The sequence below is a fragment of the Somniosus microcephalus genome, chromosome 3 (genome assembly GCF_052327205.1).
Source record: "Somniosus microcephalus isolate GS21.2 chromosome 3, FLI_Smic_1.0, whole genome shotgun sequence".
Taxonomy (NCBI): domain Eukaryota; kingdom Metazoa; phylum Chordata; class Chondrichthyes; order Squaliformes; family Somniosidae; genus Somniosus; species Somniosus microcephalus.
Window position 1 is genome coordinate 10,887,447 of NC_140989.1, and position 23,664 is coordinate 10,911,110.

The window sequence follows — 23,664 nt, forward strand, 5'->3', positions numbered from 1 at the left end:
CCGGTGCCACGTGCTAGTGAGTATAGGAATAGGAGGATAGAGCAGATGAATGCGTGGCTAAAGAGTTGGTGCAGGACGGGGGGCTTTAGTTTCCTGGATCACTGGGTCTGCTTCTTGGGAAAGTGGGACCTGTACAAGTCAGACGGGTTGCACCTGAACCGGAACGGGACCAACATCCTTGCGGGGAGGTTTGCTAGTATTGTTGGGGGGTGTTTAAACTAACTTGGCAGGGGGATGGGATATGGAGTGGATCTATAGTAGGGGGTGATGCACAGCCAAATATAGAGGAAAAAACAATTCAGCCTGTAAGGCAGAGCAAATATGTAATAGCACAAGGGAGTATGGCAAGGCTGGATGGCATTTATTTTAATGCAAGGAGTCTTGCGAGTAAGGCCGATGAATTGAAAGTGTTGATGAACACATGGGAGTATGATATTGTTGCCATCACAGAGACATGGTTGAGGGAGGGGCAGGACTGTCAGCTCAATATTCCGGGGCATAGAATCTTCAGGCGAGACAGAGGGGGGTGTGAAAGAGGAGGGGGTGTTGCAATATTAATCAAGGAGTCAATTACTGCTGTAAGGAGGGATGATATCTTAGCAGGTTCCTCTAATGAAGCCGTCTGGGTAGAACTTAAAAACTAAAAGGGGGCAAGCACTTTGCTGGGAGTGTACTATAGGCCCCCAAACAATCAGGGGGAGATAGAGGAACAGATATGCAGGCAAATCTCAGAGAAGCCAGGCAAGTGGTAGAAGTGTCAGTAGGAGAGCACAGATGAACTGGAAATAAAGGTTTTGAATTGGGGGAAGGCCGATTTTAGTATGATAAGGCAGGATTTGGCCAAAGTGGACTTGGATCAGCTACTTGTAGGAAAATCCACATCACAGCAGTGGAAGTCTTTCAGAAAGGAAATAGAGAGAGTACAGCGCCAACATGTTCCCGTAAAAGTCAAGGGTGGGACCAACAAGCCCAGGGAACCCTGGATGTCCAGGGATATACAAGAATGGATTAGGAAAAAAAGGTAGGCTTTTGGCAGATACAAAGGACTAAAAACAGTGGAAGCCCTAGAGGAGTATAGAAAGTGCAGGGGGTACCTAAAAAAAAAAAAAAAAAAAGAAATTAGGAGAGCGAAGAGGGGGCATGAAAAAATACTGGCGGGCAAAATTAAAGGAAAATCCCAAGGTGTTTTATAAGTATATTATAGGCAAGAGGATAACCAGGGAAAGAGTAGGGCCCATTAGGGACCAAAGTGGCAATCTGTGTGTAGAGCCGGAAGATGTAGGTGAGGTTTAAAATGAATATTTTGCATCTGTGTTCACTATGGAGAAGGACGATGTAGGCATAGAAATCAGGCAGGGGGGATTGTGATATACTTGAACAAATTAGTATTGAGAGGGAGGAGGTTTTAGCGGGCTTAAAAGTGGATAAATCCCCAGGCCCAGACGAGATGTATCCCAGGCTGCTATGTGAGGCAAGGGAGGAGATTGCAGGGGCTCTGACACAAATTTTCAGAACGTCTCTGGCCACAGGGGAGGTGCCAGAGAACTGGAGGACAGCCAACGTAGTACCATTATTCAAGAAGGGTAATAGGGATAAACCAGGGAATTATAGGCCAGTGAGCCTAACATCAGTGGTGGGGAAATTATTGGAAAAAATTCTGAGTGACAGAATTAGTCTCCACTTGGAGAGGCAAGGATTAATCAAGGATAGTCAGCATGGCTTTGTCAGGGGGAGATCATGTCTAACCAATTTGATTGAATTTTTCAAGGGGGTGACTAGCTGTGTGGATGAGGGTAGTGCAGCTGATGTAGTCTACATGGACTTCAGTAAGGCTTTTGACAAAGTCCCGCATGGGAGACTGGTCAAGAAGGTAAGAGCCCATGGGATCCAGGGCAATTTGGCACATTGGATCCAAAATTGGCTTAGTGGCAGAGGGTGATGGTCGAAGGTTGTTTTTGACTCTGGGCGCCTGTGTCCAGTGGTGTACCACAGGGATCGGTGCTGGGTCCTTTGCTGTTTGTAGTGTACATTAATGATTTAGATATGAATGTAGGAGGTATGATCAGTAAGTTCGCAGATGACACGAAAATTGGTGAAGTGATAAATAGCGAGGAGGGAAGCCTCAGGCTACAGGACAATATAGATGGGTTGGTTAGATGGGCAGAACAGTGGCAAATGGAATTTAACCCTGAAAAGCGTGAGGTGATGCATTTTGGGAGGACTAACAAGGCAAGCGAATACACAATGAATGGTAGGACCCTAGGAAGGACAGAGGATCAGAGAGACCTTGGTGTGCATGTACATAGATCCCTGAAGGCAGCAGGACAGGTAGATAAGGTGGTTAAGAAGGCATATGGGATACTTGCCTTCATTAGCTGAGGCATAGAATATAAGAGCAGGGAGGTTATGATGGAGCTGTACAAAACGCTAGTTAGGCCACAGCTGGAATATTGTGTGCAGTTCTGGTCACCACACTATAGGAGGGATGTGATTGCATTGGAGAGGGTGCAGAGGAGATTCCCCAGGATGTTACCTGGGCTGGAGCGCTTCAGCTATGAAGAGACTGGACAGGCTGGGGTTGTTTTCCTTAGAGCAGAGAAGGCTGAGAGGGGACCTGATTGAGGTGTACAAAATTATGAGGGGCATAGATAGGGTAGATAGAAAGGAACTTTCCCCCTTAGTAGAGGGGTCAATAACAAGGGGGCATAGTTTCAAGGTAAGGGGCAGGAGGTTTAGAGGGGATTTGAGGATAAACTTTTTCACCCAGAGGGTGGTTGGAATCTGGAACTCACTGCCTGAAAGGGTGGTAGAGGCAGGAACCCTCAACATTCCAGAAGCATTTAGATGAGCACTTGAAACAACATAGCATACAAGGCTACGGACCAAGTGCTGGAAAATGGGATTAGAATAGACAGGGCTTGATGGCCGGTGCGGACACGATGGGCCGAAGGGCCTCTTTCTGTGCTGTAAAACTTTTTTTCTCTCTGAGGCCCACCACCACCTTCTCGGGGCAACAAAGGATGGACAATAAATACCGGCCTTGTAAACGACATCTAGATCCAAAGATGAAACTTAAAAAATTACATCAGATAATGCAGTTTGTATTGCTGTTTTTTTCATTTCCCCCTCTGGTCCTGTGTGAGTCTCTCGTGTTCTTTCCCCTCTGTTCCTGTGTGAGTCTCTCTCTCGTGTTCTTCCCCCTCTGTTCCTGTGAGTCTCTCTCTCGTGTTCTTTCCCCTCTGTTCCTGTGAGTCTCTCTCGTGTTCTTTCCCCTCTGTTCCTGTGTGAGTCTCTGTCTCGTGTTCTTTCCTCCTGTTCCTGTGAGTCTCTCTCGTGTTCTTTCCTCCTCTGTTCCTCTGTGTGTGTCTCTCGTGTTCTTCCCCCTCTGTTCCTGTGTGTGTGTCTCGTGTTCTTCCCCCCTCTGTACCTGTGTGTGTCTCTCTCGTGTTCTTTCTTCCTCTGTGTGTGTCTCTCGTGTTCTTCCCCCTCTGTTCCTGTGTGTGTGTCTCGTGTTCTTTCCCCCTCTGTTCCTGTGTGTGTCACTCTCTCGTGTTCTTCCCCCTCTGTTCTTGTGTGAGTCTCTCTCGTGTTTAAAAGTGAAATGAATAGATACTTGAAAAATAAAGGTTTCAAAGAATACGGGGGAAAGGCAGGAGTGGAGCTGGCACTGACACAATGGGTGGAATGACCTTGAGTGTTTGTGGCTATAAATTTTCTGCTTTGCAAACAAGATAACCAGTGAATTCCAAATCACTTGCCTCGCTGCGAGGCCAGGCGTCTCCGTTCAATCACTGACATAAGAACATAAGAAACAGGAGCAGGAGTCGGCCAATCGGCCCCTCGAGCCTGCTCCGCCATTCAATAAGATCATGGCTGATCCAATCTTGGCCTCAACTCCACTTTCCCGCTCTCTCCCCAGACCCCTCGACTCCCCTGTAGTTCAAATGTCTGTCAGTCTCCGCCTTGAATATATTCACTGACTCCGCCTCCACAGCTCGCCGGGGTAGAGAATTCCAAAGATTCACGACCCTCTGAGAGAAGAAATTCCTCCTCATCTCCGTCTTAAATGGGCGACCCCTTATTCTGAAACTATGCCCCCTAGTTCTAGATTCCCCCACAAGGGGAAACATCCTCTCAGCATCCACCCTGTCAATCCCCCTCAGAATCTTATATGTTTCAATAAGATCACCTCTCATTCTTCTAAACTCCAATGAGTGTAGGCCCAACCCGCTCAACCTTTCGTCATACGTCAACCCTTCATCCCAGGAATCAACCTCGTGAACCTTCTCTGCACTGCCTCCAATGCAAGTATATCCCTCCTTAAATATGGAGACCAAAACTGTACGCAGTACTCCAGGTGTGGTCTCACCAACACCCTGTAAAGTTGCATCAAAACCTCCCTACTTTTATACTCCATGCCCCTTGCAATAAAGGCCAACATTCCATTAGCCTTCCTAATTACTTGCTGTACCTGCATGCTAACTTTTGTGTTTCATGTACAAGGACCCCCAGATTCCTCTATACCTCTGCATTTGGTAGTCTCCCTCCATTTAAATAATAATTTACTTTTTCATTCTTCCTTCCAAAGTGGATAACCTCACATTTTCCCACATTATACTCCATCTGCCAAATTTTTGCCCACTCACTTAACCTCTCTATACCCCTTTGCAGACTCTGTCCATCTCACAACTTGCTAACCCACCTATCTTTGTATCATCAGCAAATTTGGCTACAGTGCACTCGGTCCCTTCATCCAAGTCATTAATATAGATTGTAAATAGTTGATCCCTGTGGCACCCCAATAGTTACTGATTGCCAACCGGAAAATGACCCATTTATCCCGACTCTTTTCTGCTAGTTAGCAAATCCCCTATCCATCCATGCTAATATATTACCCCCAACCCCGTGCGCTTTTATCTTGTGCAGTAACCTTTTATGTGGCACCTTATCGAATGCCTTCTGGAAATCCAAATGCACTACATCTACTGGTTCCCCTTTATCCACCCTGCTTGTTACATCCTCAAAGAACTCCAGCAAATTTGTCAAATACGATTTCCCTTTCATAAAACCATGTTGACTCTGCTTGATTGTCTTATGATTTTCTAAATGTCCTGCTATTACCTCCTTAATAATGGATTCCAGCATTTTTCCAATCACAGATGTTAGGCTAACTGGTCGATAGTTGCCTGCTTTCTGTCTCCCTCCTTTCTTGAATAGTGGCGTTACATTTGTGGTTTTCCAATCCGCTGGGACCTCTCCAGAATCCAGGGAATTTTGGTAGATTACAACCAAAGCATCCACTATCTCTGCAGCCACTCCTTTTAAGACCCTAGGATGCAGGCCATCAGGTCCAGGGGACTTGTCGGCCTTTAGCCCCATTAGTTTGCCCAATACTTTTTCTCTAGTGATAGAGATTGTTTTAAGTTCCTCCCTCCCTATAGCCCCTTGATTATTATTATTGGGATGTTTTTAGTGTCTTCTACCGTGAAGACCGATCCAAAATAATTGTTTAGAGTCTCTGCCATTTCTCTCTTTCCCATTATTAATTCCCCAGTCTCATCCTCTAAGGGACCAATGTTTACTTTAGCTACTCACTTCCTTTTTATATACCTGTAGAAGCTCTTACTGTCTTTTTATACTATTTGCTAGTTTACTCTCATACTCTATCTTCTCCCTCTTTATAATTTTTTTAGTCATCCTTTGCTGGCTTCTAAAAATTTCCCAATCCTCTGGCCTACCACTAATCTTCACAACATTGTATGCCTTTTCTTTCAATTTGATACCATCCTTACCTTCCTTAGTTAGCCACGGATGGTGCATCCTTCTCAGAGTCTTTCTTTCTCACTGGAATATACCTTTGCTGAGAGTAATGAAATATCTCCTTAAAAGTCAGCCACTGCTGATCTACCGTCTTACCCTTTAATTTATTTTCCCAGTCCACTTTAGCCAACTCTGTCCTCATACCCTTGTAACTGCCTTTATTTAAGTTTAGGACACTAGTTTCAGACCCAAGTTTCTCACCCTCAAACTGAATTTGAAATTCTACCATGCTATGATCACTCTTTCCTAGAGGATCCTTTACTATGAGATCATTAATTAATCCTGTCTCATTACACATTACCAGATCTAAAATAGCCTGCTCCCTGGTTGGTTCCTTAATGTATTGCTCTAAGAAACCATCCCGAATACACTCTATGAACTCGTCCTCAAGGCTACCCTTGCCAATTTGATTTGTCCAATCTATATGATGATTAAAATCGCCCATGATTATTGCAGTACCTTTCTTACAGGCCCCCATTATTTCTTGATTTATACTCTGTCCTGCAGTATAGCTACTGTTAGGGGGCCTATAGACCACTCCCACCAGTGACTACTTTCCCTTACTATTTCTTATCTCCACCCAAACTGATTCTACATCTTGAGCTTCTGAGCCAATATCATTCCTCACCACTGCAGTGATCTCATCCTTTATTAACAGAGCTACCCCACCTCCTTTTCCTTTCTGCCTATCCTTCCGCAATGTCAAATACCCCTGAATATTCAGTTCCCAGCCTTGGTCAACTTTGAACCACGTCTCTGTAATGGCTATCAGATCATACCCATTTATTTCTATTTGTGCCGTCAAATCATCTATCTTGTTACGAATGCTGCATGCATTCAGATAAAGAGCCTTTAATTTTATCTTAGAATTTTTCCTTACTATTTTCTGGTGCACTCTTATGCTTGTACACTGCCCCTTCCTGATACATTCTGGTTATCGTTACCCCTGTTATTGCCCTGCTCTATTGCCTTCTCCTTTCTCTTTGCCTTCCTAAATACCCCTTCACCTGAACCCTATCTTCTATTTCCAGCTTAGCTTTTCTCCCTTCTGCTTCTACCCTCAGGTTCCCATCCCCCTGCCAAGCTAGTTTAAACCCTCCCCAACAGCACTAACAAAACCCCCCCGTGAGGCTATTGGTCCCGCTCCTGTTGAGGTGCAACCCGTCTGGCTTGTAGAGGTCCCATCTCCCCCAGAAACGCTTCCAATTCCTCAGGAATCTAAAGCCCTCCGTCCTACACCATCTCTCCAGCCACGCATTCATCTGCTCTATCTTCCTATTTCTGTACTCACTAGCACGTGGCACTGGTAGTAATCCAGAGATTACTACATTTGAGGTCCTGACTGATCTTGGCACTGTCCTTTATCCAGTATCAGTACTGGAGGAATTGATTGTCTGATTTATCTGCACAGAACCTTGCTTAATGGGACGAGAAAGAAAGTATAGGGCAGCAGCAACAACAACATTCATTTATACAGCGCCTTTAACGTAGTAAGACATCCCAAGGCGTTTCACAGGAGCTGAATTCACTGGTTATCTTGTTTGCTAATCATAGAATTTTACCCATACAAGGTCATTCCACCCGTTGTGTCAGTGCCAGCTTCACTCCTCCTGCCCGCCGCCCCCCCCCCCCCCCGTATACTTTGAAACATTTATTTTCCAAGTATCTATCCATTTCACTTTTAAATGATATTGTGGATTTTGATTTGTTTTTCTACCAGCAGTTGTAGTGCAGAGGGGCAAGGAACACAAGCGAGTGACACACAGGAACAGAGGGGCAAGGAACACAAGCGAGTGACACACAGGAACAGAGGGGCAAGGAACACAAGCGAGTGACACACAGGAACAGAGGGGCAAGGAACACGAGCGAGTGACACACAGGAACAGAGGGGCAAGGAACACGAGCGAGTGACACACAGGAACAGAGGGGCAAGGAACACGAGCGAGTGACACACACAGGAACAGAGGGGCAAGGAACACGAGCGAGTGACACACACAGGAACAGAGGGGCAAGGAACACGAGCGAGTGACACACACAGGAACAGAGGGGCAAGGAACATGAGCGAGTGACACACACAGGAACAGAGGGGCAAGGAACACGAGCGAGTGACACACAGGAACAGAGGGGCAAGGAACACGAGCGAGTGACACACACAGGAACAGAGGGGCAAGGAACACGAGCGAGTGACACACACAGGAACAGAGGGGCAAGGAACACGAGCGAGTGACACACACAGGAACAGAGGGGCAAGGAACACAAAAAACAGCAATATAAGCTTTGTTATCTGATGCAATTTTTAATTTATTCTTGGGACATGGGCGTCGTTGTCAAGGCCGGCATTTTTTGTCCATCCTGTAGTGTCCGTGTGTAGATAAAGACACTGAAGACAGGAGTTGGTTCATAGGTATTTACTAAGCAAGTCTGGGGGGGGGGGGGTTCTAAAGGATATACACAATACACAGGCTTATATAGCCCAAGTGGCAATTACCGGCATTACGCACACCTGGGGCTCTTAAAGGCACATACACCACAATTGCTCTTAAAGGCACATACACCACAATTGCTCTTAAAGGCACATACACCACACATCCCTTGTTCACAGGAATGTTATCAAACAAAAATGAGACATCGAGCCACATAAGGAGATATTGGAACAGGTGACCGAAAGCTTGGTCAAAGAGGTCAGTTTTTAGCACTGAAATCGTTCCCTAGATTTCCCCTGACCCCCTTCAGTGTGTCGCTTCGGAAATTCGGGTGGAGTTTTGGTGGCATCATGCGTGAAAGAAGCTGCTATTATAGATGGTGTAAAACCGAGGAAGAGATCTTGCATTGGAACGCCATCTAGAGTTCAACACACTTTACACAGTCTCTGTTGTGGACTTTATTCCAAATCTAGTGCTGGGCAGGGTGCTGCTCCTATTGAGGGTTTGTTCTTTTTTTCTCTTTTTGCATTTCAAAAATAAAAGTCTGAAAAAGTTGTCAACCCTTGAGCTGTGTTTATTTGGCCTGTTTTTTGGAGGGTGTGGCAGGTGAAAGCAACCGGTTGAAGTTTTCTCCTCGATGTCCGTGGATCTGCGTCTCTTTCCCCCCTCCCGGTGCAGGGTTGAAGTGGCATAGACATTTTTCCTTTTGATGCAGACTGAGCCCTCTGCAGATTGAATATTCCAAAAGCAGACTTTGAATATTTCTAAAGCAGACTTTTGCTGTCCTGTTTCCAACCTGAAAATCACCAACTGGCTGATGGTAAAAGGGAATTAACCAGCTCAGAGCCGTGTGTTTGACCTTGAAAACAAATCCAGCTTCCTATGATTTAATTAGAGCAAAGGAGGTTGCGGGGTGATTTGATAGAGGTGTACAAGATTATGACGGGTTTGGATAGGCTAGACGGGGAAAGGCTGTTCCCACTAGTTGATGGTACAAGGACTAGGGGACACAGATTTAAGGTTTTGGGCAAGAGATACAGGGGGGGATGTGAGGAAAAACTTTTTTACGCAGCGAGTGGCGAGGACCTGGAATTCGCTGCTGACGGAAGTGGTGGAAGCGGAGACACTCCATGTTTTCAAGGGGAGACTGGATAGGCACTTGAGGGGAATAAACTTGCAGGGCTACGGGGATAGAGCGGGGGAATGGGACTGACTGGATTGCTCTACAGAGAGCCGGCACGGACTCGATGGGCCGAATGGGGGCCTCCTGTGCCGTTATGACTCAGTGCTGCTGCTCAATGGGTGAGTGTGTACCGACACAGCCCTGTGTTGGTACTGAGCCACACAGATTGAGTCCCCGGTTTGATTCTCGCTTTGCTTGGGGTGTCGCAGTTGTTCCTGGAGGATGGAAGTGAAAATTAACCATGGTTCCTTATCCTGATTGGAATCCAGTCAATCTGCAGAGTATTAACTGCACAGATTTCAGGAGTAAAAGGAGTTTGGGGTGAAGATCGTTACTGATGGTTTTGTGCTCATCAGATATGTTGGTGCTGAGGAAAGGGGAAGACTCTCCACTTGAGACACGGTGTGCTCCCAGATCAGCCATGCCATGGTTAGATGAAGACTAAAGTTCTCTCTACTCCTTCACTTCAATGATTGCCCAGATCAGCTGCAGCACAGTTCAATGCAAAGCCAAGCTCCTTCCACTCTTACCCAGCCTCGAGCGCCAAACACTTCCATTTCTCGAAGATGCTAATTAATGTCATACTTGCACTTTTGAGCTGTGGGCCCACACCAACTAGGAACTGCTCGAAATCATTTCAGGTAGGACCCTGGTAGCCAGCAGTGACATTCTTGCCCCCAGTCCGAGCTGGATTCCAATCCATGTACCAGAGCTTGAAAGGACGCTGTCCGACCCACTGCACCATGCAGTTACCTGAAGGGGCCTTTCTCAATAATCATAATCAACTTTATTGTCATTGTTAGTGCACAAGTGCAGTACAACGAAATGTAGGCTTGCGGCTCCCGAGAGTGTACGTTTACATTAAGACATTTAAACATTCAGCATTCATTTGGCTTGTAATACATTAACATAAACATAATAAAGTGCATTGGCAGATGTGCAGGCTTTAGAGTTTATTTGTGGAGTTCAGTAGGATGACCGCCCTGGGAAAGAAGCTGTTCCTAAATCTGGTCGTTCGGGTGCGAATGCATCTGTAGCGTCCCCCAGATGGCAGGGGGGCGAACAGACTGTGGCTGGGGTGGGTAGGGTCTTTGATGATGGTCCGTGACCCCCGTAAACAGCGTTTCTGGTATATGTGCTCTATGGTCGGTAGCCGGGTGCCGGTAATGCGTTGGGCAGTTTTGACTACCCGCTGCAGGGCTTTCCGGTCATAGTAGCTACAGCTGCCATACCATACTGTGATACAGTTCGTCAGGATGCTCTCTATTGTGCAGCGGTAAAAGTTAGAGAGGATCAGGGGTGACAGGTTACATCCCTTCAGCCTCCTTAGGAAATATAGGCGCTGCTGGGCCTTCTTCACCAGAGAGGAGGTATTGAGGGACCAGGAGAGGTCTTCCGTGATGTGGACTCCGAGGAATACGGAATGGGATACGGAACATGTTATGAATCTTATGATCCATGAAGAAAGACTCATGAAATAACACTGGATGGCCAGCTGGTGGCGCCGTCCAAGGAGTATAAATACTCAGGCGTGGGCCCAGCTTGCTCAGGACATTTTGTAAACAGGAACTAGTGAAAGATGACTAGACCTCCATGTTTTGAAACAAGTTGATTTATACTTATACCAAGTACGTAGTGAGTTTTATTACGTCAGAACAAAGGTGGGACAGTGGAGTTGAGATGCAGATCAGCCAAGATCTAATAGGATGGTGGAGCAGGCCCCTGAATGGTCTCCTCCTGTTCCTATTAAGGGTTCTGAGCACATTGTAAGGTAGCAGGAGGTGCTGATCAGAGCTGTGCGTTGACTGTAGCAATGAGATAATCCGCTCTTGAATATCTCGATTTCCAGGTCGTATTAAAGTGAAGTGTAAGGAGGAGCAGGTCACGGCCAAGGCTGGAGAAGATGACATCATCCAGTGTCGGTTTTACTCCGGAAACAAGGCCGGCAGTGTGGCTTTCGTTTGGAAGAAGGCGGATACCATGGGGATAGTCTACAACTACACGATGAGCCAGAGCGGCCTGGGAGAGCAGGACCCCAGCTACCGAGACAGAGCCGAGGTCTTTAACAGCGAGATCCCTGAAGGGAACGTGTCGCTGAGATTGAGGAACGTGACGCTGTCTGACTCGGGAATCTACAGACTCTCTGTCGCCAGCCGATCGCAAAACACTGAGGCGCAGGTCTTCCTCAGCGTAAGAGGTAAGAATTGGAGAGTCTCGTTTCACCGACTAAAATAAAATGAATGAACTGCTTCTTTCAGAACTCTTGTACAGGTGTCAATCTGATCATGATTGGAGAAAAGCAGTGTTTAAACTTGGCTACTAAAAGCATTTTTTTTTTACATATATATTTATATTTAAAAAACAAAATTAAATGCTGTCCTGGGCTTTGTTTGTGTTCCTTCCCTCAATCTGCGCCCAGTATCTCTTCACAGCAGCCCAGGCGAGGCCAGGAAAATCATCGTGTGTGGGATTGGGATCAATGGCCTGAGACTCTTTGCTATTGCTTGTGGTCGTATGTCAGAGCTCTAACACAATGGGCCACATTGCTGCCTCCTTATTCATCAGTGCTTTTTAAAAGCAGAAGGGATCTGGAGAGGAGTACTTTCAGCTGGAAGTACTGCTGCTCCCACCTGGACAAGGTAATTTAAAACATGTGCGATGCCTTGTGCCTCGGAATGCGTTGTGTCTGTCGTCTGGTTGGGCTGATAAAAGTAAAGTATAATCCGTACCCTCTTATTGATTGTCATCGGATGCTTGTCACAGAATATTAACAGTTCCTGGTTAACGATGAGAGTAGTCGCCTTATCTGAGGAAGGATGTTCTTGCCATGGAGGGAGTTCAGCGAAGATTCACCAGGCTGATACCTGGGATGGCAGGAATGACGTATGAGGAGAGATTGGGTCGATTGGGCTTATATTCGCTAGAGTTTAGAAGAATATGAGGGGATCTCATTGAAACTTATAAAATTCTAACAGGACTAGACAGACTAGATGCAGGAAGGATGTTCCTGATGGTCGGGGAGTCCAGAACCAGGGGTCACAGTCTAAGGATAAGGGGTAAGCCATTTAGGACAGAGATGAGGAATTTCTTCAGCCAGAGAGTGGTGAACCTGTGGAATTCTCTGCCACAGAAGGCAGTAGAGGCCAATACATTAAATATATTTAAGGAGTTGGATATATTTCTTAAGGCTAAAGGGATCAAGGGCTATGGGGAGAAGGCAGGGACCGGGTACTGAATTTGGACGATCAGCCATGATCTCATTGAATGGCGGAACAGGCTCGAGGGGCCGAATGGCCGACTCCTGCTCCTATCCTCTATGTTTCTATGTAGGAGTATGGCTGCTCTCCAGATAGAAATGTTTTTATTTCCAGATTTTTTTATTAAACTTAATTCGAATTCTCAAACTGCCAAGGTGGGATTTGAAGTCCCGTTTCCTGGATTACTAGTCCAATAAAACAACCACAACACTACCGTACCCCAGTAGTAGGAGGTTTTAGTTTGAATATCGAAAGGCTGCTGTGTTGTTTAGTTTGTTTATTCTTTCTGCCTATCTTGCTGATTGCAGATTTAATAGTGAGGCCCTGTTGGAAATTTAGTCACAAGACCGTCCTTCCTTTTCTTGTCTCTGAATTACTGGTACTGTATATTGACCTGGTTGGTTTTGTTTGGGCCCTTTTGAACAACAACACCACCACTTGTATTTATACAGCACCATTAACATGTAAAACGTCCCAAGGCGCTTCACAGGATCGTTATCAAACAAAATTTGACACCGAGCCACAGAAGGAGATATTAGGACAGATGACCAAAAGCTTGGTTCAAGAAACAGCGCTTAAGCATCTTAAAGGATCAGAGAGAGGCGGAGAGGTTTAGGGAGGGAATTCCAGAGCTTAGAGCCTGGACAGCTGAAGGCACGGCCACCAATGGTGGGGCGAAGGAAGTGGGGGGATGCACAAGAGGCCAGAATTAGAGGATCGCAGAGATCCTGGAGGGTTGTAGGAGGGAGGAGTGAGGCATGGAGGGATTTGAACACGAGGATGAGAATTTTAAATTCAAGGTGTTGGTGGACCGAGAGCCAATGTAGGTCAGCGAGCACAGATCGGACCCCCAGCTGGGCTTCTGGCCCCAAATCGTCTCCATCACCCAAGACCGCCTACTTCCACCTCCGGAATGCCGCCTGTCTCCGCTCCTGACTCCGTCCACCTGCTGCTGAAACCCTCACCCCTGCCTTTTGTTACCGCCAGGGTGACCGGGACTCAGTGCGAGGTAGGACACGGGGCAGCAGAGTTTTGGATGTGCTGAAGTTTACGGAGGGTGGAGGATGGGGGGCCGGCCTGGAGAGCGTTGGATAGGTCGAGTAATCGGGATTGTTCCCTCTCTCCGATGGCTGAATGTTTCACGTCTTCCTGCTCCCTGGGGGTATAGAACAGCAGCTCCTGTGGATCAGGCTCCTTTATGGCCTTGGATGCTGATCAGATGCTGGTTGAGTACCCAGCAGTTACCCGGCAGCACTGAGCTATCCAGTCAACCCGCAGAGCTGCAAGGGGCGTGGGGTTGAGACGCACACTCTGGTCCTCCAGTGAATGTCATCCGAGTAGCTCCCTGTGGAATAGAAACACACAATGCTGGAAATACTCAGCAGGTCAGGCAACACCTGTGCAGAGGGAAACCGAGGTAACGTTTCAGGTCGATGACCTTTCGTCAGAACTGGGAAAAGTTAGAGATGGAACGGATTTTAAGCAGGTGCGGGGGCAGGGAAAGGGGGGAGGGGAGGAGAGGAAAGAACAAAAGGGACGGTCTGTGAGAGGGTGGAAGGCAGGAGAGACTGAATGACAAAAGGGATGATCGTACAAAGCAAAACAAGTAATGGGACAAGTGGACAAGTAAAGAAACAAAAGATGAGTCTAGAAGAGGTGTAAATGGGAATGGCAGAATCATCAACAACTGCCAGGTGAAAAAATAGGGGCCGAGGTTATTGTCCGAAATTGTTGAACTCAATGTTGAGTCCAGAAGGCTGTAAAGTGCCTCATCGAAAGATGAGGTGCTGTTCTTCGAGCTTACGTTGAGCTTCGTTGGAACAGTGTAAGAGGCCGAGGACAGAGAGATCAGAGTGGGAGTGAAGCGGAGAATTAAAGTGACAGGCGACCGGAAGCTCAGGGTCACCCTTACGGACTGAACAGAGGTGTTCTGCAAAGCGGTCACCCAATCTGCGTTTGGTCTCCCCAATGTAGAGGAGACCGCATCGTGAGCAGCGAATACAGTATATTAAATTGTAAGAAGCACAAGTAAATCGCTGTTTCACATAGGAAGCGCGGTAGCCAATTTGCGCACAGCAAGCTCCCACAAACAGCAATGCTATAATGACGAGATCAAATTTTGTTGATGTTGGGTTGAGGGATTGGCCCAGGACACTGGGGAGAACTCCCCTGCTCCTTGAAAATGGTGTCATGGGATCTTTATACGTTCATCTTGGAATGAGAGCCTTTATAAACCTCTTGCCCATTTTACCAAATTCAATGAAGGGAATAGGAGGGGACGAGAGAGCTTCATATTGGAAGGTGTTGGTTTGTAGGGCTGAGTGTTATGGAGTGAGACAGTGCTGAGTGAAGCTCTTGGCATCTCCCAGCCATGGTCAGTAAAAGTGGAGGGGAGAGCAGAGCCTGGCTAAGGGGAAACCTGATTCTATAGACCACCAAATAGTGGAAAGATATGGAGGAGCAAATTTTCAGAGAAATAACAGAGAGGTGCAAGAACTATAGAGGAGTGATAATGGGGGACTTCAACTATCCTAATATAGACTGGGATAGTAATAGTGCAAAGGGCAGAGAGGGGGAAGAATTTCTGAAGTGTGTTCAGGAGAACTTTCTTGATCAGCATGTTTCCGGCCCGACGAGGGAGGAGGCATTGCTGGATCTGGTTCTGGGGAATGAGGTGGGTCAAGTGGAGCAAGTGTCAGTAGGTGAACATTTAGGGAACAGTGATCATCGTATCATAAGGTTTAGATTAGCCAAGGAAAAGGACAGGGAGCAATCTAGAGTAAAAATGGTTAACTGGGGGAAGGCCAATTTCAGTGGGATGAGAATGGATCTGGCCCGGGTAAACTGGAATCAAAGATTGGCAGGCAAAACTATGATGGAACAATGGGCTGCCTTTAAAGAGGGAATAGTTCAGGTACAGTTGAGGTACATTCCCACTAGGGGGAAAGGCAGGGCAACTAAAGTCAAAGCTCCCTGGATGACGAAAGAGATAGAGATTATGATGAAGCAGAAAAAGAGTGTGTATAACGGATGTCAGGTGGCAAATACATCTGAGAATCAGGCTATATATAGAAAGGTCAGAGGAGAAGTGAAAAAGAAAATAAGAGGGGCAAAGAGAGGGTATGAGAAGCCAACATAAAAGGTAATCCAAAAGCCTTCTATAGGCATATAAATAGTAAAAGGGTAGTAAGAGGAGGGGTGGAGCCGATTAGGGACCAAAAAGGAGACCTACACATGGAGGCAGAGGGTATGGCTGAGGTACTAAACGAGTACTTTGCATCTGTGTTCACCATGGAAGAAGATGCTGCCATAGACATAGTGAAGGAGGAGGTAGTAGAGATACTTAATAGGATGAAAATTAATAGAGGAGGGATTAGAAAGGCTGGCTGTACTTATAGTAGATAAATCACCAGGAACGGATAGGATGCATCCTCGGTTGCTGAGGGAATTGAGGGTGTAAATCGCGGAGGTACTGGCTATAATATTCCAACCCTCCTTGGATACGGGAGTGGTGCCAGAGGACTGGAGAATTGCAAATGTTACACCATTGTTCAAAAAAGTGTGTAAAGATAAACCCAGCAACTATAGGATGGTCAGTTTGACCTCGGTAGTGGGGAAGTGAGAAATAGTAATCGGACAAAATTAACATCACTTAGTTAGGTTTGGATTAATTAAGGAAAGCCAGCACAGATTTGTTAAAGGCAAATCATGTTTAACCAACTTGATCGAGTTCTTTGATGAGGTAACAGAGAGGGTTGATGAGGGCAATGCGGTTGACGTGGTGTGCATGGATTTCCGAAAGGCGTTCGACAAAGTGCCACATAATAGGCTTGCCAGCAAAGTTGAAGCCCATGGAATAAAAGAGACAGTGGCAGCACGGATAGGGAATTAGCTAAGTGATAGGAAACAGAGAGTAGTGGTGAACGGTTGTTTTTTGGACTGGAGGAAGGTATACAGTGGTGTTTCCTCAGGGGTTGGTTCTAGGACCACTGCTTTTCTTGATATATAGTAATGACTTGGACTTGGGTGTACAGGGCACAATTTCAAAATCTGCAGATGACACAAAACTTGGAAGCATAGTGACCAGTGAGGAAGATAGTGATAGACTTCAGGAAGACATAGACAGGCTGGTGATATGTGAAAGAAATGAGGAGAGGAAATATAAACTGAAGGGTACAATCCTGAAGGAGGTGCACGAACAGAGAGACCTGGAGGTATGTGTGCACAAATCATTGAAGGTGGCAGGGCAGGTTGAGAAAGCAGTTAAAAAGTTACGGGATCCTGGGCTTCATAAATAGAGGTATAGAGTACAAAAGTGTGGAAATTATGATGAACCTTCATAAAACACTGGTTCGACTCCAACTGGAGTATTGTGTCCAATTCTGGGCACCGCACTTTAGGAAGGATGTGAAGGCCTTGGCGAGGGTGCAGAAAAGTTTTATGAGAATGATTCCAAGAATGAGGGACTCCTGTTACGTGGATAGACTGGAGAAACTGGGGCTGTTCTCCTTGGAGCAGAGAGGATTGAGAGGAGATTTGATAGAGGTGTTCAAAATCATGAGGGGTCTGGACAGAGTAGATCGAGAGAAACTGTTCCCATTGGTGTTAGGGTCGAGAACCAGAGGACACAGATTTAAGGTGATTGGCAAAAGAACCAAAGGCGACGTAAGAAAAACTTTTTTATGCAGCGAGTGGTTAGGATCTGGAATGCACTGCCTGAAAGGGCGGTGGAGGCAGACTCAATCACAGCTTTCAAAAGGGAGTTGGATAAGTATCTGAAGGAAAGTAATTTGCAGGGTTACAGGGAAAGGGCGGGGGGAGTGGGACTGGCTGAAGTGCTCTTGCAGAGAGCCGGCACGGGCTCGACGGGCCGAGTGGCCTCCTTCTGTGCTGGAACCGTTCTATGCTGGCAGCCAGCCTGCACTTTTGGCAGTGCAATCGGCCCGGGTGAACAAAGTATACAAATGACCAGGATTGCAGCCAATGGGACATTTTTTCCATTACGTTTTCGACGTGAAAGATCAATGATTTATCGTCAATGAATTGAAATTGGTTGGCTGTACTTATACTGGAGTGCAAAAGGTTAAGATTTCTACTCCAGGTCATGTTCCGCACTGGCTATTGGGTTTCTGACTCTGAGCCAAGGCTGACACCCTGAAAGATTCAAAAGGGGCAGTTTACAGAGTGCAATTCAGAGGGTGGGACAACACGATTGAGCAAGGAATGGAAATCTTAATATATCAAAAGTTTCTTTTGCCGGATATTCTCTGGAACGTCCAAAGGCTTGGTCTCTTTGTTTAACCTTTCATTTGCTGCTTCAGACTGCCTGGTGTTTTAAGAACATAAGAAATAAGAGCAGGAGTCGGCCACACGGCCCCTCGGGCCTGCTCCGCCACACGGCCCCTCGGGCCAGCCCCGCCGCGCGGCCCCTCGGGCCAGCCCCGCCGCGCGGCCCCTCGAGCCTGCTCCACCATTCAATAAGATCATGGCTGATCATCGACCTCAACTCCACTTTCCTGCCCGATCTCCATATCCCTTGATTCCCCGAGAGTCCAAAAATCTATCGATCTCAGCCTTGAATATACTCAAAGGCTCAGCATTCACAGCCCTCTGGGGCAGCGAATTCCAAAGATTCACATCCCTCTTCTTGAAGAAATTCCTCCTCATCTCAGTCTTAAATGGCCTGTCTCTTATCCCGAGACTATGACCCCTAGTTCTCGACACTCCAGCCAGGGGAAACAACCCTGTCTACCCTGTCAATCCCCTTCAGAATCTTATGTTTCAATGAGATCACCTCTCATTGCTCTAAACTCCAGAGAGTATCGGCCCATTCTACACAATCTCTCATCATAGGACAACCCTCTCACCCCAGGAATCAATCTAGTGAACCTCTTGGAATCTAATCTGACCAGAAAATCAGTGTAACACGTGATGTCATATATTAGAAACATTGAGAGAATAAAGAAATGCTTTACTGAAGAATATTCAGCTTGAATTAACACACCCACCAGTGTCACTGCCCTTCACATGCATGTGAATTGCACAGAATGACACAGCACCGAGGGAGGCCATTCGGCCCATCGTGCCTGTGCCGGCTCTTTGAAAGAGCGATCCAATGAATCCCACTCCCTCGCTTTTTCCCCATAGCCCCCTCAAGTTTTTCTTTTTTCAAGTATTTATCCAACTCCCTTTTGAAAGTTGCTATTGAATCTGCTTCCACCACCCTTTCAGGCAGCGCGTTCCAGATCACAACAACTCGCGTTTATAAGAAAAACATTCTCATCTCCTCTCTGGTTCTTTTGCCAATTACCTTAAATCTCTGTCCTCTGGTTACCGACCCTCCTGCCATTGGAAACAGTTTCTCTTTATTTACTCTATCAAACCCCATATAATTTTGAACACCTCTATCAAATCCCCCCTTAACTTTCTCAGCTCCAAGGAGAACAACCCCAGCTCATCCATTCTCTCCACATAACTGAAGTCCCTCATCCCTGGAACCATTCTGGTAAATCTCCTCCGCACCCTCTCCAAGGCCTTGAAATCCTTCCTAAAGTGTGGTGCACAGAATTAGACACCATTCCAAAATTCCTTAGATTCGGGGAAGGTTCCATTAGATTGGAAAACAGCAAATGTAACTCCTTTATTCAAAAAGGGAGGGAGACAGAAAGCAGGAAACTACAGGCCAGTTAGCTTAACATCTGTCATAGGGAAGATGTTAGAAGCTATTATTAAAGACATTATAGCAGAGCACGTAGAAAAGTTCAGGCAGAGTCAACATGGTTTTGTGCAAGGGAAATCATGTTTAACCAATTTATTGGAGTTCTTTGAGGAAGTAACATGTGCTGTGGGTAAAGGGTGGATGTACTGTACTTAGATTTCCAGAAGGTGTTTGATAAGGTGCCACATCAAAGGTTATTGCGGAAAATAAAAGCTCATGGTGTAGGGGGTAACATATTGGCATGGATAGAAGATTGGCTAGCTAACAGGAAACAGAGAGTAGGCATAAATGGGTCATTTTCTGATTGGCAAGATGTAACGAGCGGTGTGCTACAGGGATCAGTGCTGGGGCCTCAACTTTTTACAATTTATATAAATGACTTGGATGAAGGGACCGAAGGTATGGTTGTTAAATTTGCTGATGACACAAAGATAGGTAGGAAAATAAATTGTGAAGAGGACATAAGGAGGCTACAAAGGGATATAGATAGGTTAAGTGTATGGGCAAATATCTGGCAAATGGAGTATAATGTGGGAAAATGTGAAGTTGTCTATTTTGGCAGGAAGAATAAAAAAGAAGCATATTATCTAAATGGTGAGAGATTGCAGAGCTCTGAGATGCAGAGGGATCTGGGTGTCCTAGTGCATGAATCGCAAAAGGTTACTATGCAGGTACAGCAAGTAATTAGGAAAGCTAATAGAATGTTATCGTTTATTGTGAGGGGAATTGAATTCAAAAGTAGGGAGGTTATGCGTCAGTTATACAGGGCATTGGTGAGACCACATCTGGAGTACTGTGTACAGTATTGGTCTCCTTATTTAAGGAAGGATGTAAATGCGTTGGAAGCAGTTCAGAGAAGGTTTACTAGACTAATACCTGGAATGGGCGGGTTGTTTTATGAGGAAAGGTTGGACAGGCTAGGCTTGTATCCGCTGGAGTTTAGAAGAGTAGGAGGTGACTTGATTGAAACATATAAGATCCTGAGGCGTCTGGACAGGGTGGATGTGGAGAGGATGTTTCCTCTTGTGGGAGAATCTAGAACTAGGGGGTCACCGTTCAAAAATAAGGGGTCGCCCATTTAAGACAGAGATGAGGAAAAAAAATTCTCTCAGGGTTGTGAGTCTTTGGAACTCTTCCTCAGAGGGCAGTGGAAGCAGAGTCTGAATATTTTTATGGCAGAGGTAGATAGATTCTTGATAAGCAAGGGGTGAAAAGTTATCGGGGGCAGGTGGGAATGTGGATTACTCGGATCAGCCATGATCTTATTGAATGGCGGAGCAGGCTCGAAGGGCCGAGTGGCCGACTCCTGCTCCTAATTCGTATGTTCGTAGTCTAGCTGGGGCCTAACCAGTGATTTATAAAGGTTTAGCATAACTTCCTTGCTGTTGTACTCTGTGCCTCTGTTTATAAAGCCCAGGATCCCGTATGCATTTTTAACAAGAAGTCGATGTGCCATTGCTGAAGCCGGTTCAACCTCAACAAGACTGCTTCCATCCTTTTCTCTTCTCGCCTCCGCTATCCCCACTCCATGAACCTAGTCATGATGTGGGTCGTCGATTCCCAAGCAGTTGTCCTGTGAAAGCGTACCGTGTATGGCCCGAGCAGAAAACAGTGCCGGTGTTCGAAGGAGACCCAACGAGGTAAGATTTCTTCTGTCTTGCTGGCTCAGTTCAGATTGTTTGCTTTTGCTTTGCAGCTCTGGGCACGCAGCCAGTCATTCATTCACCTGCCGATGACCTGGGCCTGTTGGTGCTTGTCTGCGAGTCCTCCGGGTGGTACCCAGCTCCTCGCGTGACCTGGGAAAATGGACTGGGGCAGAATCTGACCAGATACTCGCACACAGAGCAAACTAACTGCACGGGTGGCAGTATCTGTGTGAAGAGCACGCTAGAAATGGAGAACCTGCCCACCGGCAACTACACATGCACAATGTGGGACCAGCAGTTGGACGAGAGATTGTCGTCGACTTTTGTCCTGAGTGAGTATGGCACGTGATGTTCCATTAACGGGTAACGTCAGCGGCACTGGCTAACGGTGCCTGAATAAGTCAAATCCAGCTTTCAGTAAATGGGTTTCAATTTCTGCTTTTTCACTCTTGGGGGTCATTTTCTGCAGATTTAAGATAATTGGCAAACAAGCCAAAGGGGAGATGAGAATTTTTACGCAGCGAGTTGTTGTGATCTGGAACGCGCTGCCTGAAAGGGCGGTGGAAGCAAATTCAATACAGGGAACTTTGTGCTATCCGGAGGTGAACTATCCGGCAATCTGGAGCCACCGGCAAAAATCAGGAGCCGTTTTTTATCCTTTTTGTTTGTTTTCTTTGCTTTATTTGAACAGTCAAGCTGTGCAAGGTCTGTAGCTATAGCAACAGCTTTAGCTACAGAGGCTTGCAGGCCACACGAGTGTTTAGAAGCTGTTGCTAAGCAACAGTGTTTGTTGTCAGATATGGAGATTTGTATCTCTCACAGTTTTACATAAGAACATAAGAAATAGGAGCAGGAGTAGGCCAATTGGCCCCTCGAGCCTGCTCCGCCATTCAATAAGATCATGGCTGATCTGATCCTAACCGCCAATCCACTATGACAGGACTATCTCCTGAATCTAACAGAATTAGACACACGAAACAGGAGCAGGATCAGGCTACACGGCCCCTGGGCCCGCTCCGCTACCCACAGGGCCATGACCGATCCGAACCTAGGCTCATGTCCAAATTCCTGCCCGCTCCCCGTAACCCTTAATTCCCTTTTCTTCTAGGAAACTGTCTATTTCTGTTTTAAATTTATGTAATGATGTAGCTTCTACAGCTTTTTGGGGCAGCATATTCCATGGACCTACCACCCTCTGAGTGAAGTAGTTACTCCTCATCTCAGTTTTGAAAGAGCAGCCCCTTATTCTAAGACTATGCCCCCTAGTTCTAGTTTCACCCATCATTGGGAACATCCTCCCCGCATCCACCCGATCCAACCCCTTCACAATCTTATATGTTTCAATAAGATCGCCTCTCATTCTTCTGAACTCCAATGAGTAGAGTCCCAATCTACTCAACCTCTCCTCATATGTCCATCCCCTCATCCCCGGGATTAACCGAGTGAACCTTCTTTGTACTGACTCGAGAGCAAGTATGTCTTTTCTTAAGTATGGACACCAAAACTGTATGCAGTATTCCAGGTGCGGTCTCACCAATACCTTGTACAACTGAAGCAATACCTCCCTATTTTTATATTCTATCCCCCTAGCAATGAAAGCCAACATTCCATTGGCCTTCTTAATCACTTGCTGCACCTGCATACTAACCTTTTGAGTTTCGTGCACCAGGACCCCCAGATCCCTTTGTACTTCAGTACTTTCCAGTTTCTTGCCATTAAGATAATAACTTGCTCTACGATTTTTCCTGCCAAAGTGCATAACCTCACACTTTCCAGTATTGTATTCCATCTGCCAAATCTCTGCCTACTTACTTAGCCTGTCGATGTCCCCTTGCAGGTTTTTTATGACCTCCTCACTCACTACTTTCCCTCCCATCTTAGTATCATCTGCAAACTTTGATATGTTACACTCGGTCCCCTCCTCCAAATCGTTAATATAGATTGTAGAGTTGGGGACCCAGCACTGACCCCTGCGGAACACCACTAGTTACTGATTGCCAGTCTGAGAATGAACCATTTATCCCAACTCTCTGCCTTCTGTTAGATAGCCAATCCTCTATCCATGCCAGAATATTACCCCCAATCCCGTGATTTTTTATCTTAAGCAATAATCTTTTGTGTGGCACCTTGTCAAATGCCTTTTGGAAGTCTAAATACACTACGTCCACTGGTTCACCTTTATCCACCCTATATGTTACTTCCTCAAAGAACTCCAGCAAATTTGTCAAACATGACTTCCCCTTCATAAAACCATGCTGACTTTGTCTTATTAAATTATGATTATCCAAATGTCCTGTTACTGTCTCCTTAATAATGGACTCCAAAATTTTACCTACCACAGATGTTAGGCTAACCGGTCTATAGTTTCCAGCCTTCTGTCTACTGCCCTTTTTAAATAAGGGTGTTACATTAGCAGTTTTCCAGTCTGCCGGGACCTCTGCTGAGTCCAGGGAGTTTTGGAAGATTACTACCAATGCATCCACAATCCCTACCGCCACTTCCCTCAAGACCCTAGGATGTAAGCCATCAGGTCCAGGCGATTTATCCGCCTTGAGTCCCATTATTTTACCGAGTACCGCTTCCTTAGTGATTTTGATCGTGCTTATCTCCTCCCCCC

At 46.2% G+C, this 23,664-nt stretch overlaps 1 protein-coding gene across 3 annotated transcripts in view; it reads left to right on the top strand.

Moving 5' to 3' along the window:
* Window positions 1–23,664, top strand: part of LOC147120849 (CD276 antigen homolog) — a 91,104-nt gene that overhangs the window by 54,814 nt on the left and 12,626 nt on the right. For all 3 annotated transcript variants that reach the window (XM_085979197.1, XM_085979199.1, XM_085979198.1), the window contains exons 3-4: window positions 11,276–11,623; window positions 21,098–21,379. In XM_085979197.1, the coding sequence (XP_085835323.1) occupies window positions 11,276–11,623; window positions 21,098–21,379 (630 nt within the window). The remainder of the gene's footprint in view (window positions 1–11,275; window positions 11,624–21,097; window positions 21,380–23,664) is intronic.